General features: G+C 41.6%; 1 protein-coding gene across 3 annotated transcripts in view; it reads left to right on the top strand.

Annotated features, from left to right (window-relative positions):
- The window catches only part of LOC136284902 (rap1 GTPase-activating protein 1-like), a 33,542-nt gene that overhangs the window by 19,380 nt on the left and 1,283 nt on the right, over positions 1 to 12,879 (top strand). The window contains exons 11-19 of one of the 3 annotated variants that reach the window (XM_066175393.1): positions 216 to 316; positions 947 to 1,076; positions 1,332 to 1,487; positions 4,180 to 4,251; positions 4,433 to 4,519; positions 5,173 to 5,307; positions 6,645 to 6,791; positions 8,000 to 8,103; positions 10,382 to 10,498. In XM_066175393.1, the coding sequence (XP_066031490.1) occupies positions 216 to 316; positions 947 to 1,076; positions 1,332 to 1,487; positions 4,180 to 4,251; positions 4,433 to 4,519; positions 5,173 to 5,307; positions 6,645 to 6,791; positions 8,000 to 8,103; positions 10,382 to 10,498 (1,049 nt within the window). Of the gene's footprint in view, positions 1 to 215; positions 317 to 946; positions 1,077 to 1,331; positions 1,488 to 4,179; positions 4,252 to 4,432; positions 4,520 to 5,172; positions 5,308 to 6,644; positions 6,792 to 7,999; positions 8,104 to 10,381; positions 10,503 to 12,879 lie in introns of those variants that run through there. The other 2 variants (XM_066175394.1, XR_010719322.1) reach the window with 2 other exon arrangements.

Raw genomic sequence — 12,879 nt, 5'->3', positions numbered from 1 at the left:
AATGTCTCTGGAAATATAGGCTTTGTGGATCTCTGAACCCAAACTCTAACCCTCATGACAGCTTGGGGGTGAGACACCAGGCCCCAGCACCATGGGGGGGCCCAGATCAGAAATGTATTCAAGCAGAGATATTTGTTGGTTGAACTGTCTGTAGAAATTACTGCCTGTTCTTTGTACTCCTTGTGCTTCTTACTACTTCTGCTTTCCTTCTGTAGACAACTGAAGAAGAAGTCTTCAGTAACACAGTAGAGAGTCAGGGTTTCCTGGAGTTCCTGGATTTCCTTGGTGACAAGATTCAGCTGCAGGATTTCCGTGGGTGCGTACCCAGTGCAGCTGGAAAGCCAGATAAAGTTAGGGAACATCATTTGTTCAGGGGCTGTGACTGTTACAGCCCAGGTTCCAGAGAAGTGCTGTGTCTTCTGAATCCCAGTGCAGGTGAAGAAGCCCCGGTTGCTTTTGTCAGCCATCATGTCTGGGAACTAGTTGGAGCTTAGGTCTCTTCTGGTATATTGATTTAAAGGCCTTCTAGTATCTCAATCTGGCCTGCAGTATCAGCAAAGAATAATTTTATTTGGCAGTGCAAATACAAGTTTGTTTCACAGTGGTATGGGGCACTGTTATTTCAGGCTCTTTATGTGAGGCATTCCATCCCTTCTGTAATTCTAACATATGGAGTGTGTTTCTCAGAAGAATGCCAAAGAAGGTAGCTACTTTGAGGATCCCTGGTTTAACTTCATAGCTATTAGCAAGCTGATATGTTCACCACCACAAACATGGTGCGCCTTCAGTCAGTGCATTGATTTGGGGAAGATTTGGTGCCTCACTATCACTGATTTCCTAAAAATTACCTTCGATAGTGCTGATGTGCTACTGTTACTGATACTGTCTGTCTTCTCTCTGCTCTCTCATTTCTGTACTGCCTGATCTATGGTGTGGATTTGCTTAGGTTCCGGGGAGGCTTGGATGTTACCAGAGGTCAAACAGGCACTGAGTCAGTGTATACAAATTTCCGGGGGAAGGAGATCATGTTTCACGTCTCCACAAAGCTGCCCTTCACAGAGGGAGATTCCCAGCAGGTATCAGAAGGAGGAGTAAGGATTACAACAGTGTGGCTGGGAGAGGAGGGTTGTTTGAAGAGGGACTGCATAGAGGGGAGAATGACTGACCGTATAATGTTGGGAATTTTGGCAGGAGTAATGGCAAAAGTAGCGATGAGGGGTCTGGTGAACAGATGGGTTTGAGATGTTAGGCAGTCTGGTGTTTGAGTTCCCATCATACTGTTCTGCTCTTTTTCACTTGCCTTCTCTCTTCATTATTTCTTTCCTCTCCAGCTTCAGCGGAAGCGTCACATTGGGAATGATATTGTTGCCATCATTTTCCAGGATGAAAGCACACCTTTTGTCCCTGATATGATTGCTTCTAATTTCCTACATGCTTATGTGGTAGTTCAGCTCACTCATAGCACCACTGGGGACACTCTCTACAAGGTAACCAGGATCAATACATTAACCTCTACTGATTTTGATCCTTGACGTGGAAACGGGTTCTTGGGCCTTTGAGAGAGGTGCAGGTTCAGCCAGATGTCATCCTGATTCCCTGAGTATCTACACCTGAAAGCAGAGTTAAGTTGTATGCTTTTCAAAGTAGCTGATTAATTTCTAAAGCTTAAAGCTTTGGAATTGAAGCAGAAAGAATTCAGGTAAAAAATTTTGCGTACATCAAAGAGCAGGAGTCACAATTGATCCCACTTTGGGGGTTGTCTTGCTTACATTGTATAGGTCAGGTGAAATTCATGTTTGCATTGCCCGTGCTGCACAGCACAGTGCTTGCAGCTTGCACTGCCTGAGGCTGCAGGTCAGATACAGCTGGTTGACCTAACTATGGAATCCAAGCCAGCTACACCTGCTTCTGGGGATTCCAGAACTGATGCCCATCTGGCAGGGAAGTGTTACCTATTAGCGCCTTACAGCTGAAAGAAGCCCTGCTAGAGCCCAGATTAATTATTTGCAGCCTTTGGACACAGCTCCTTTTATCTCTGACATGACTCTGTATCGATATCTGTATAACTTTATGTTCAACTTTCAGTGATGCTGAGAGAGCAGACAATATAAAGAAACTTGGATTTGTGATGGATTTTCCATTGTAGAAGCATTTTAATCCAAGTGGCATGTGTTGTATTATGTAGGGATTTTAATATGGTGATGAGTCCTTATGCCTTGGAGGTCTACAGGAACACCAAGAATATCAAAATTAGGACAGTATCCCCATCTCCTTTTCCAGCAAGAGGGTGTTGATGGTGGAGCAACCACCTTCCCTTGTTCCCTATGCTTTGGGCAGCTGGTTTGTAGTGAAAGCCTTGTGTTGACAATGTGGGAAATGGATTTGTAGAGAATTCTCAAAGCCTGACAGAAGGCTCACATAGTATATATCTCTATGCAAACTTCGAAATAAGAAATGCTGACTTAGAAATGCCATGGAAGAGGACAGACGTTGTTGAGAGAGAAATGGAACTAGAAACAAGTTTCAAATGATGACCTTGCAAATAAGACTAGATAATTTGGAGAAATAGAACTGTGAAAAGTGCATTGTTGTAGGACCCACGAGGGGTAATTTTAGATAATTGGCTTTAAGGCATTAATGGCATTGTGTGGCAAAAGCTGATAGGCCAAGAAACGCTTATAATGTATTGTAATTTGGAAATAGTTTGGCTTCTGATTGTGATGGTGTGAATTATAACATCTGTATTGTCTCACCCTTCACATGAGACTGAAAATAGAATAAAAGTTTTTAAAATGCCTCTCAGTTGCCCCATCTCTGGGTCAGAAAAGGGTATAATCCGACAAAGACCAGGCCATGGAGTTCCAGTTCTCCTCTTGCTCTCTGTTTTGTAGCGCACAAAAATTCACTGGACTTTGAATGACAAGGAAAGAGCTAGGAAAGCTTGCTATTTTTTGTGTGTCTTCCTGCCATTGTTTTCATCTTTGCCTTTCTGCAGTACCATTTTTTTTGTTAGTGTAATGGGGCTGCTTCATTCTATGAAGAAGAAGTCATCCCAGTAATCACCCTAGAGCCAGTGCAGAGTTTTCTGTAAAGGCTTTTCTAAAGGGGCTTTAACTGATGCTGCCTAGAGAGCATTGTAGTACACAAAAGACTGCCATTTGAAAGACTTCTTTGCCATCCCTTGTTCCATTTACTTAAGCTTTAGTTGCTACTGTTAAATTGGAATATTAATTGAATTTATTTCACAGAATCAATTTTTGCAATCAGAAAACTAAAGACGCAAAGCAGGATTTTAACTGGTAGATACCTATTAGGGGAGAGATGGAGTCTTTGTTATTAGGGGAGGTGGCCTAAAATGTGAAAAATCTGAATTAAATCAAGAGCCTGTTTCCTTCTTCCGCTCATTAAAGTCACACCTCTCAGTGGCTCTGTGACATTTATTTGTTGTTGTTTTGAGGCAGTTGTGGTTGTTATGACACTGTTCCCTCATGTATAAAAGGACAAATAATGGTCTTGTTTCATCTCAAACATGACAAAAAACCCCTGTGAAATATTGTGAAGTGCTGTATGTATTTGGTAGGATAGCTGCATATAATTATGGGTAAGTACTGTGAAGAAACAAGTGACTGTGTAAAAAACTGGACTGTATTACTGTTACTTCTTTAGACATTGGTATGTCAGGTAGGAGTGTGCTAAAACTAAAATGAATGAAACCTATCTCTTACTGGGAAAATGCATTTGCACGTTTACCATCTGTGACTCACAGAGGCAGTGGCACTGAGATAGTCCCCTCAGTGTGCAGCTTATCTCCACCAAGGATTCTCTGTAAAAAAATATAGGTCAGTACAACCACACTGACAAAGGTTCTTTAGTGGAGATTAATCTTGCAGGCTGAATAGGGACATTTTTTTTTTGTTCCTGAATATACTGGTTATACTAGTTATTATTTTAAACAATTTTTTAAAAAGCAGTCAGTTCAGCATTCTTTATTGCTCTTACTGTGTGCACATCTAGCTGACTGAGTTTCTGGGAGATAAATGAGGAGCAGAGGAATGCACAGGACACTGTATTACATCTCTTTTATATAGGTAAATTATTTAGAAGCAATTCAGATCATAGTAGTTTGATGGTCTCACTTGTGTTCTGATACTCATTTTTTCCCCCCTTATATTATTTCAGGTTTCAGTCACAGCCCGAGATGATGTCCCCTTCTTTGGACCGCCTCTGCCAAATCCAGCCATATTTAAAAAGGTTTGTTTCTCTGGTACCGTTGGCAGGGGACATGGTGCACACACTTTTGTTCTGAGTCAGTATTGTCAGTCTGGATAGAGCACTTTGGGGGTCCAAAGAGTAGTAAGCAGAGCTTTTATACTGTGATATTTTACTAGTGTTTTCATCTCCACTTTAGTCTAGCCTTCATCTTGTCTTGTAGAGTGCAGAGTTTCGTGAATTCCTACTGGTCAAGCTCATCAACGCCGAGTACAGCTGCTATCGAGCTGAGAAATTTGCTAAATTAGAGGTGGGTCAGCTACCTGGATGCTTCAATTAAATATTACAATTATATATAGATAATAAATATGTTATTATCAGATAAAGAAAATAAAGTAAAACTTCTGACTTCTGATTTTGTGTTGCTTAAGAAAGGAAAATGGAATGTGATTGTACACTCAGTTATGGGATATTTCTTTCATGTTTTTTAGAAGGTGTGATAGAATATGAACATGTACATTTTGATATAAAGATCTAATCCTAAAGTAAGGATGCATATATTTTGCTGGAGGAAATTCTGTATTAGCTGAAATTCAGTATTATGCTACCGGATGCATGCTGATGTCACTAATTTTTGGTTCAAGGTACCCCAGATTCTGTTCCAGACTCTGCTCTTGTCTGATCTAGGAAAAAACATGTCTCTGTTTCATCAGCTTTTAAGAAGTGCCCTTTATGACTTGCTTTAGGAAGAGTTTAAAAGTGCTAGGTGTTACTGCAATATATTCTGTAGCTATGCAGTTAAAACCACTTCGTACTTTTTAAAGTAATTTTCATGGGGTTTTCTTGTTGTCATTGTTGGTTTTTTGGGGTTTTTTTTTAAGAAGGATGTGAGGAATTGAGAAAAAAGGAAAAAAATGCCTCTGGTTCCAATAAAAGCTGTTCTCATTCCCAATGTTGATGCAGGAAAGAACACGGAGTGCCCTCTTGGAGAGCCTTTTTGAGGAGCTGCAGCTTCGCAGCCGCAGCATGATGGGATTACCTGTAGGGGAGGATGACAAGATAGAGAATGGCAGTGGGGGCTTCCTCGAGAACTTCAAGGTGAGCCTTTCTACAAACCTATGGTGTGGTCTGAAATTCCATACTGGCCCTCAGAAGTCAAACTCTTTATGCTTTGTGCTGGTGTCAAGTGTCAGATGTGGTTTTATTCCCTGACTTACAGAAGAAGGATTCAGTGTTTGCAAGAGGAATTGTAGTAACTAGGAGCAAGGGGCTTTCAGTTCCTACAGCATATGTCTTTCAATTCATTTTCATTATAACTGAAAGGATTGCAGGAGCCACTGCAAGAGTTTCTAACTTGTCTCTGAGTGTACTGTCTAGAAAAGGACTTCACTTACCCTCTAAAAGCCAGAGTTAATTTACCTTTTTTGGTGTAAATGGCATGTTAAGGGGTTTTTATTGTCATAGAACTTCCTTTTAGAAGTGATAAAGATGATTGATATGCGAAAGCAAAGGTTTTGTATGAAAGGGCAAACTGAGTTTTGACCTGGTTACACAGAGAGAATCTTTATTGCTTTCCTATTCTATATACTTGCCCTTTCCCACTTATGTGGGAAGTGCCTTGCCACTTCTTTTATCTAATAAGTTATCTCTCTGGAAAGAGGGATGTATTTTAAATAGCATTTCTTCAGATGACTTTATGGCTTTATATGTTGGGTCAATTAGAGTTATTAAGGTCTGTAAACTAACCTGTTTACAAATAGGTTTGGTAGCTGTACGCATTGCTCTGGTCAGGTCTGGGATGCTTTGGTGAGGTGTATTTTTACATACAAACTGCCTTTGCTGCTAACCATGAATTTTAATGCATCCATGTCTTACTCTAATTCTCCCAAAATGTCCTTTTATGACTTCTGACAGATGCTGTGATTTGCATGTTATGTACACAGATGACATTTGTAAAAGGCTGGAAAAGGCTGAGTTAAGTCACAAAATAGCTTTTTCAAATGATCCAGATTTTGATATGGCTGCTTTCCCATTGAAACCAAAACTCAAGTTCGTATGAGACTGAAGCTTACAGCCTTGAACAGGAGTTTGATTTTGTGTGACTGTACTGGATAGGACTGCCCCAGGTGATGCTGTTTGATCCAGTGTGCTGGGATACTGGTAGGACACCTCTATTCATTGCAGCAGGAGAAGGGAAGTGAAACTAGAGAATATACTTGAGGAGGAGCTCTTCCTAGAGCTCCATGAATCAGCTAGGACCAAAACAGGGCAGTTTCTACGGTGCTGCCTTCTGGGAGTTAGGATCTGTGTGGTTCTGGTGTCGGTCTGTCACAACTTCCCACCCAATCTGTGGTGCTTCTCACGCTACCCTACCGTGTGCATGTCTATATGTGTATATCTGTGTTTGTCTGTTTCCCTGCCTCCCTCCTGTTCAGCGGGTGATCAGAGGCCGCAGCCAGAGCCTGGATACCATGGGGATATCCATGAGAAAGCAGCAGCCAGCCACCCTGCCCAGCCGCCCAGCTACAGCTGGCCTTGCCCTCAGCCAGAGTGTCGCCGAGGGCCCTAAGGCCATTGCTGCGGTAAGGTATTCGGGTGGGCTGTAAGAAGAGAACCCGGCATACCTTTGTAACCACACATACATTTCCTTTCCCTATTAGTTTGTCCTCTTGTCGCACCGTGAATCTTTTTGTTGTATCATCCCATTTCACGAGTGGTGACAGCATGTGTTGCAGTCTGTTTTGTCTGTGCCCATCTCTAGCCCCAGTTCATGTGTAAACTAGAGCTGAGATTGATGCAGACTGGGAGAAGAAAGCCAAACATGATTCTACATCAGACATCTATCTCTGCTATCCTGGATTAGATCCTGTACGGTGCCATGTGTTAAAAAATGCATGCACTGTGGTTTGGCTGGAATGGTACTGTATTGTCACATGGCAAGACCTGAGAATATAAGGACACTAAGTTTCATTTTCTTCGATTTCACCAATCAGACTATTTTCTGTAATATAAACAGGTGCACAAGATATTCAAGGTGCTGTTTTGCTGTAAATAGAATTTGCATGTTGGGATCCAATAGCAGAATTAATAAAGTTTGGGGTGAGAAAAAGAATGAATTTTTCTAGTTGTTATCAAAGCCTTTCTTATTTGGTAGGGATACTAAACATATGTGACCAATGAATTAAAAATCTATCACAGATCTTTCCAGAAAAGGATCCATGTTTCTGATGTTGAAAATATGGTTACCTTGGCCAAAGTGCGTCCAGCTGGTTGTGGTCTCTGCAATGGTGATGTCAATACAGGCAAACTACAAAAAAAAAATCCCTGAGTAAGCCAAGAAGGTGCCCTTCAGTGTGAAGATTTCTTGGTGACAGTTTACTTGGTTGTATGCATTCTTTATGTCAATACAACAACGTCACAGTGTACTAATGACTTGGGTTTGCTGCCTCCTTTGCTCCTTTAACTTCTGTTTTCTTTGCCTTTCTGGTTCTGCCTCTCCTCTCATCATATGGGGATACCTCCCTTCCCAAGCCTGTTTCTCTGTATACTGGCTGTGTTCTGCCTTTGTTTCTTTATATCTCTGTCCCTTTCTCAACACCACCTTTGTAAGCCCTGGCTGCTCTTGCTCGCTGACAGAAAGCACTCCTTGCACAGGTGGAGCTGAGCTCTTGTATTGGAGTAAAGGAGAGGATCTGGATCCATGTTGCAAACTCTTCTCCTGTGCTTTCAGTTCTCCACAGCTTTTCCTGTCTTGTTCCTGTCCTTTCTGTCATGCTTTCCTTTTTTCTAGTCTTTTGCCTTGCCTGGTAGGAGCCCGTCACGTACTCGAGCCAGCCGCTTCCACGGGCGACGGAGTAGTGCCATTGGCATTGAAAACATACAGGAGGAAAAGAGGTATGAGCTGTGGGGAGTCGAGACAAAGAGGGTAAAAAAACCAAGAGGAGATGAGAAAAGGAACATAGAAAAGCAAATATAGGCAGAGGGGGAACCCTCAGGAATGAGAACTAAAATGGAAATGGTTGGAATGGGAAGAAAAGGGACTGATTATTGACTGATGGAGAAATGGACAAATAACAGAAACAGACAAAAATTAAAAGAGGACATTTGGAGATGGAGAGAGTCAGTATTTGAGGAAGAATGGAGGAAATGCGTGGAGGAACATTATAGGATCACTGTTAAATATTGTGCAAGTATGATCCAGGACCCTTGAGTTTCCTGTTCTTCACTCACCACTTGCAGAAGAGAGTCAGATGAAAGCCTGGTATTTGGGAAGGGGGTGCTTGATTGTTTGTTTTCATGTTAAAATACTCAAATAGGCAAAACTTCTGGTAACTTAAAGGATTTATTTAAAACAGCTTTAAGTTCAAATGACTAGTGTTTAAGTTAGATCGTCTGAAAAATTGTTATAATTAATGGATAATATACTGCTTCAAGGAGTGATTTGGCATATTTGACAGAATTATAACCATTCAGAAGTTGTCTACTGGTCACAAGAGATTATTTAGTTAAATTATTAATTTCTCTCAGCTCTAGCTGAGACACCTTTTTAAGATTATACAGAGTCTCAAAAGTCACATGAATGCTCTGCGTCTAATACGCAGTTTTCCCAGTTGCACGAATTCCACGAAACAGCTTAAAGACTGGGTCCAAAAGGGGGAAAGTAATATCTAATGTGGAAGCTAGTTATTTTAGAAGGAAATTACTGCATTTTCCCTTCTTTCTTAATGTGGTGCCTGTGACCTGAATAAAAATAGAACTTCTTTTGAGAAAAATTAAATCTTCAGAGACAGCTGTCCTGTAATAGTCTAAACTATCACAGTAGCCACAGCTCCTCACTACATTAAATACTTTTTTACCTGAGGCAACTGTGTCCTTCAGTCCATTACTTTGTGTACAACAATCGTTTCTATCCCTTTGAAGGATCTGTAAAACTTTCCTGCTACAGGAAAAAACTCTGGATTTATTCTCTATTTTTTTCCCCTGCTCTTTGCTTGGAGGGACCTGATGAACTAATTGGCTTATTTTGCTTTCCTTTTCCTTACTTGAAAACTTAGATGTGAGGAACAGGGAGCCTTGGCTTGTATTTTCTGAAAGATTTTTTGGGTCATTCTTGAAGATGCAGTTTCACTAGCAACGCTCTAACAGTTCATTGTTATTGAAAGCAGATGTGATACTTCCCCTCTGTCCCTTTCATCTACCAAATCCTGACTATTCCTTGAGATGATTGCTCAGATCCCTAGTGGGTCTTCATGGAACTGATTCAGCCCATTAATCAAATAGAAGAAGTATCAACTTTCTTTGACTGGATTAATTGTCTGCCAGGTTCTGCCATGAACTGGCTCGTGGAGAAGTCTGATGGGTACCGGGACTGGTAGAAAGTTCACTCAGCAAGAATGAAGGAGGCTGGATCATGCTCTCTTTCTGGGAACAGTGAGCTCAAAGTGTCATGTGTGACTTCACCCTGAAGCTGTAACCTAATGATATGCAGGCTTTGCTGACAGAGCTGTCCCAGTCCATCCCGCTTGTTAGTGTGGTGTAGGAGTTTCAGGGTTGTTTTAATTTTAGAATTACTTTTTGTCAGGTTAATTTCCAGTCTCACAAACAATTGTATTAGCATAAGTAAGGGTATCAGAAACTCTGATGTGAGGGGCACAGGTAGGGTCAACTGACCAAGAGACTAGAGGAAGAACTTTGTGATAAACTCCATCACCGAAGCCCTAAAAAAAAACCAAACCTGAATCCCTTAGTTTTCCTTTCTTTTGTTAAATGTACCTCTCATTTCAGTTACTCACACAGACAACTTTCTTCTGAGGCATCTTGGCAAGTCCTAGTAGCAGTAACACTTTCGTAACCATCATATTTTTACTCTCTATTAAATCTTATGGCTTCTTAAATACAGTGGAATGGGGAGGATAGAGGAAAAACTTAAAAAATTTAAGGTGAATACTGAATTAATTCAGGCTTTTATATCAGTTCAAAAGCAGTCTTAAGTTGGCCATTTCCAGATGTCACATGTCACATCTAAGGAGTCTGCTCTTTTCAGCATAACTGTTTGCTTCCCTTTTACGTGTTTACAAGAGATACAGCTTTGTACTGTGTCTTGTAAGGGAGCGTTAGAATAGAAGGGAGTTAACCCTGGCCCTGGGTTATAGCTGGTTTCTCTTTTCTCCAGCAGAGACACCACAGAGAGGATACAGAGGGTGTTGGACAGTCCAGGAACTTTCTTTGACCTGAGGTCTGATGGATCATCCAGTCCCAGCTCTCCAGAGTTCCCCAGCAGGAAAAGCAAGTGAGTTGAAAATAAATTTTAGTATTTGAAATATGCTCACTGTCTCTGGTATTGGCTTAAGTGCGGTGCATGTCTTGCCCTGTTGGAGGCTTTACTCAAATTGTCCACATCAGGCATTGTAGCATCTCAAAAGTTGGATGTCTGGCTGTGGCACAGTAATTCCGAGCCTGTCAGGAAGTTGGCTTCCTTAAACAGACCATGATGAAAGATTAGACCATTCGATTTGGGTTATATCATTACTGTAACGTGAGCTTGCATCCAACAGGATACACAAAATCCTAGCTGTCCAATTATCCATGTTTACTCGTGTGTATGTTTCCTCTATAGTTTGCTCTGGAGTGATTTTGGAGCTTCATGGAGAAGCTTGGACAAGGGTATGTTGGGATGTTGGGTTGTACTCAAGTTCTGCCCCTTTAAGCAGGATTCATGCCGCTGCTCCCAACCAGCGTGAACTAACCTGTCTCCAGTCTCCCCAAAGTGTTACAGCAGGGTTCCAGCACGGTCCCATGTGTTGCACCTATGTTTCATTGCTAAAGCATGCCATACCACACCCAGTGGTATGTGCAAAAAACTTCATGCAGTAGTCTGCAAGTTATTTCTCCAGTTTCTGGTTGTCAAAAACTGGAAGAATGCAATTTCCGGGTAGTGGAGCTTTGCTGCTGCTAAGCTGTGTTGTACTGGGATGTGATCCTACGTAGAACACTTCAGGGAAACCACCCATTTACATTTCCAAGACTCCAGAACAGCCTGTCTCTAAATCAAAGGTAGCAGCTGACTTTCTGGAACATATTACCACACCTAATTTTTTTCAAGAAAACTTGGATGAGACCTGTGCAAGAAAGGTAGCAAGCACTTCGTATTAGGGCATTTCCCTTTCTCAGGACTGTGGATACTCTTAAGAAAATTTCAGGAGGTGCCCTAAAACCAGGCATCTATGGTTATAGTTGCTTCAGGTGCCAAAATTGACAAAGGAAGGGTCTCCCTTCCAACTACACCCAGTGCTCCCTAAGAATTACAAGCTGGTGACTATCCACAGTAGTTCAGCTACCCAGTTGTGTGCTGTAAGACTCTGCTCAGAATTTTGTCACAGCCAAGGTGCAGTGTTCTGTCATGTTTTTGTGTGTGTACTAGTTTTTGGGTTGGAGGGCCCAGATTTTGGTGTGGAGGAGGATGGGAGCCCATCTAGGAGATACAGACCATTTAAGGTGCTAGCTCTGGCAGCTAAGGACTAGAGGGAATGCAGGACATAGAACTGCTGATTGGTCAGCATCCCCATCTTCCACCATTACTGCATCATTCCACTTTCCCTTCCTCATCCTGCCTGAGGCCTTGTTAGTGAACTAGAAGTTCCTGACAGGCATGTGTGAGGGGCTCTTGCTCTGATTAGACAGCTGATTACCTTGCATAATCACCAAGAATTCTGCTTTCCCCACTTCCCAACCCCCATTCTCCATCAACTGAGGAGGTGAGCCAGCTGCAATGGCTGTTTCAAGTTGGTATCCACGTGCTTTCAGAGAGCAAACATAGCATGGGATTTTACTAACAATACTTGCATGAATATTGTTTATGCACATTAGGCATGACCTGTATGATTTGTCAGTCTGTCTAGTTCTGTTCCAGGATTCTTTTTCCAGTCATGGACTCAAAACCACTTAGGATCACCAGAAAGAAGTATTTTCATTTCTGTGGTGGTTTAGCCCATTCCTGGACAGTTCATTTACAAGGTGGGATTGTAGCATGCAGTTTGGCACAATTAGTGATTAGTCAGAGTTAGAGTTGTGATCTCAGAGTTAGGGACTATCCCATGTGCAGCCATATTTTTTGCATGACATCGGGGTCAAGGAGTTAAGAACATGTAATTCCACCATGTAAAGCACACCATTTTTAGCAAGACAGTATTAGCACAATATTGCAGGAAAAGACTGGGAGTGTAAAATGTATGGGAGACAGTTTACTGGTGTTCTGCTGGAATAGCCTACCTGTTGTTCATCAGCTGTGAAACCAGGATCAAAATGTAGGCATACTTCCAATGCAAAAGAGTTCTGCCTTGTGCTAGAATAATTTATGTAGTGCCTATTAGATAACAGAATGGGCTATCCCTGGTAGTATGTCATCAGTCGACTCCTGGTTCTCTCCATAGAGTCACAAGAAATTTCTGTTACCTCAGAAATGTTCAGCATGATGCTACTGGTCTTACATGATCATTTCAGATTCAAAACTTGGAATGATCAACCTCTTTACCTGTGTTCTACTAAATCCAACGTGGAAATAAGTGCAAAGGGAACACATAAATAATAGATTAATTATTTTACAGTAGAGGCAAATCAGTTCTTACTTTCTGTCTTCACATGCTGAGTTTAACACACATTTGTGCAGTGATC

This window comes from Chamaea fasciata, unplaced genomic scaffold (genome assembly GCF_029207755.1).
Source record: "Chamaea fasciata isolate MVZ Bird 193981 ecotype frontalis unplaced genomic scaffold, bChaFas1.0.hap1 SCAF_2, whole genome shotgun sequence".
NCBI classification, from domain to species: Eukaryota; Metazoa; Chordata; class Aves; order Passeriformes; family Sylviidae; genus Chamaea; species Chamaea fasciata.
The sequence above is the reverse complement of the archived record's forward strand: the minus strand, read 5'-3'. Positions and strand labels throughout refer to the sequence as shown.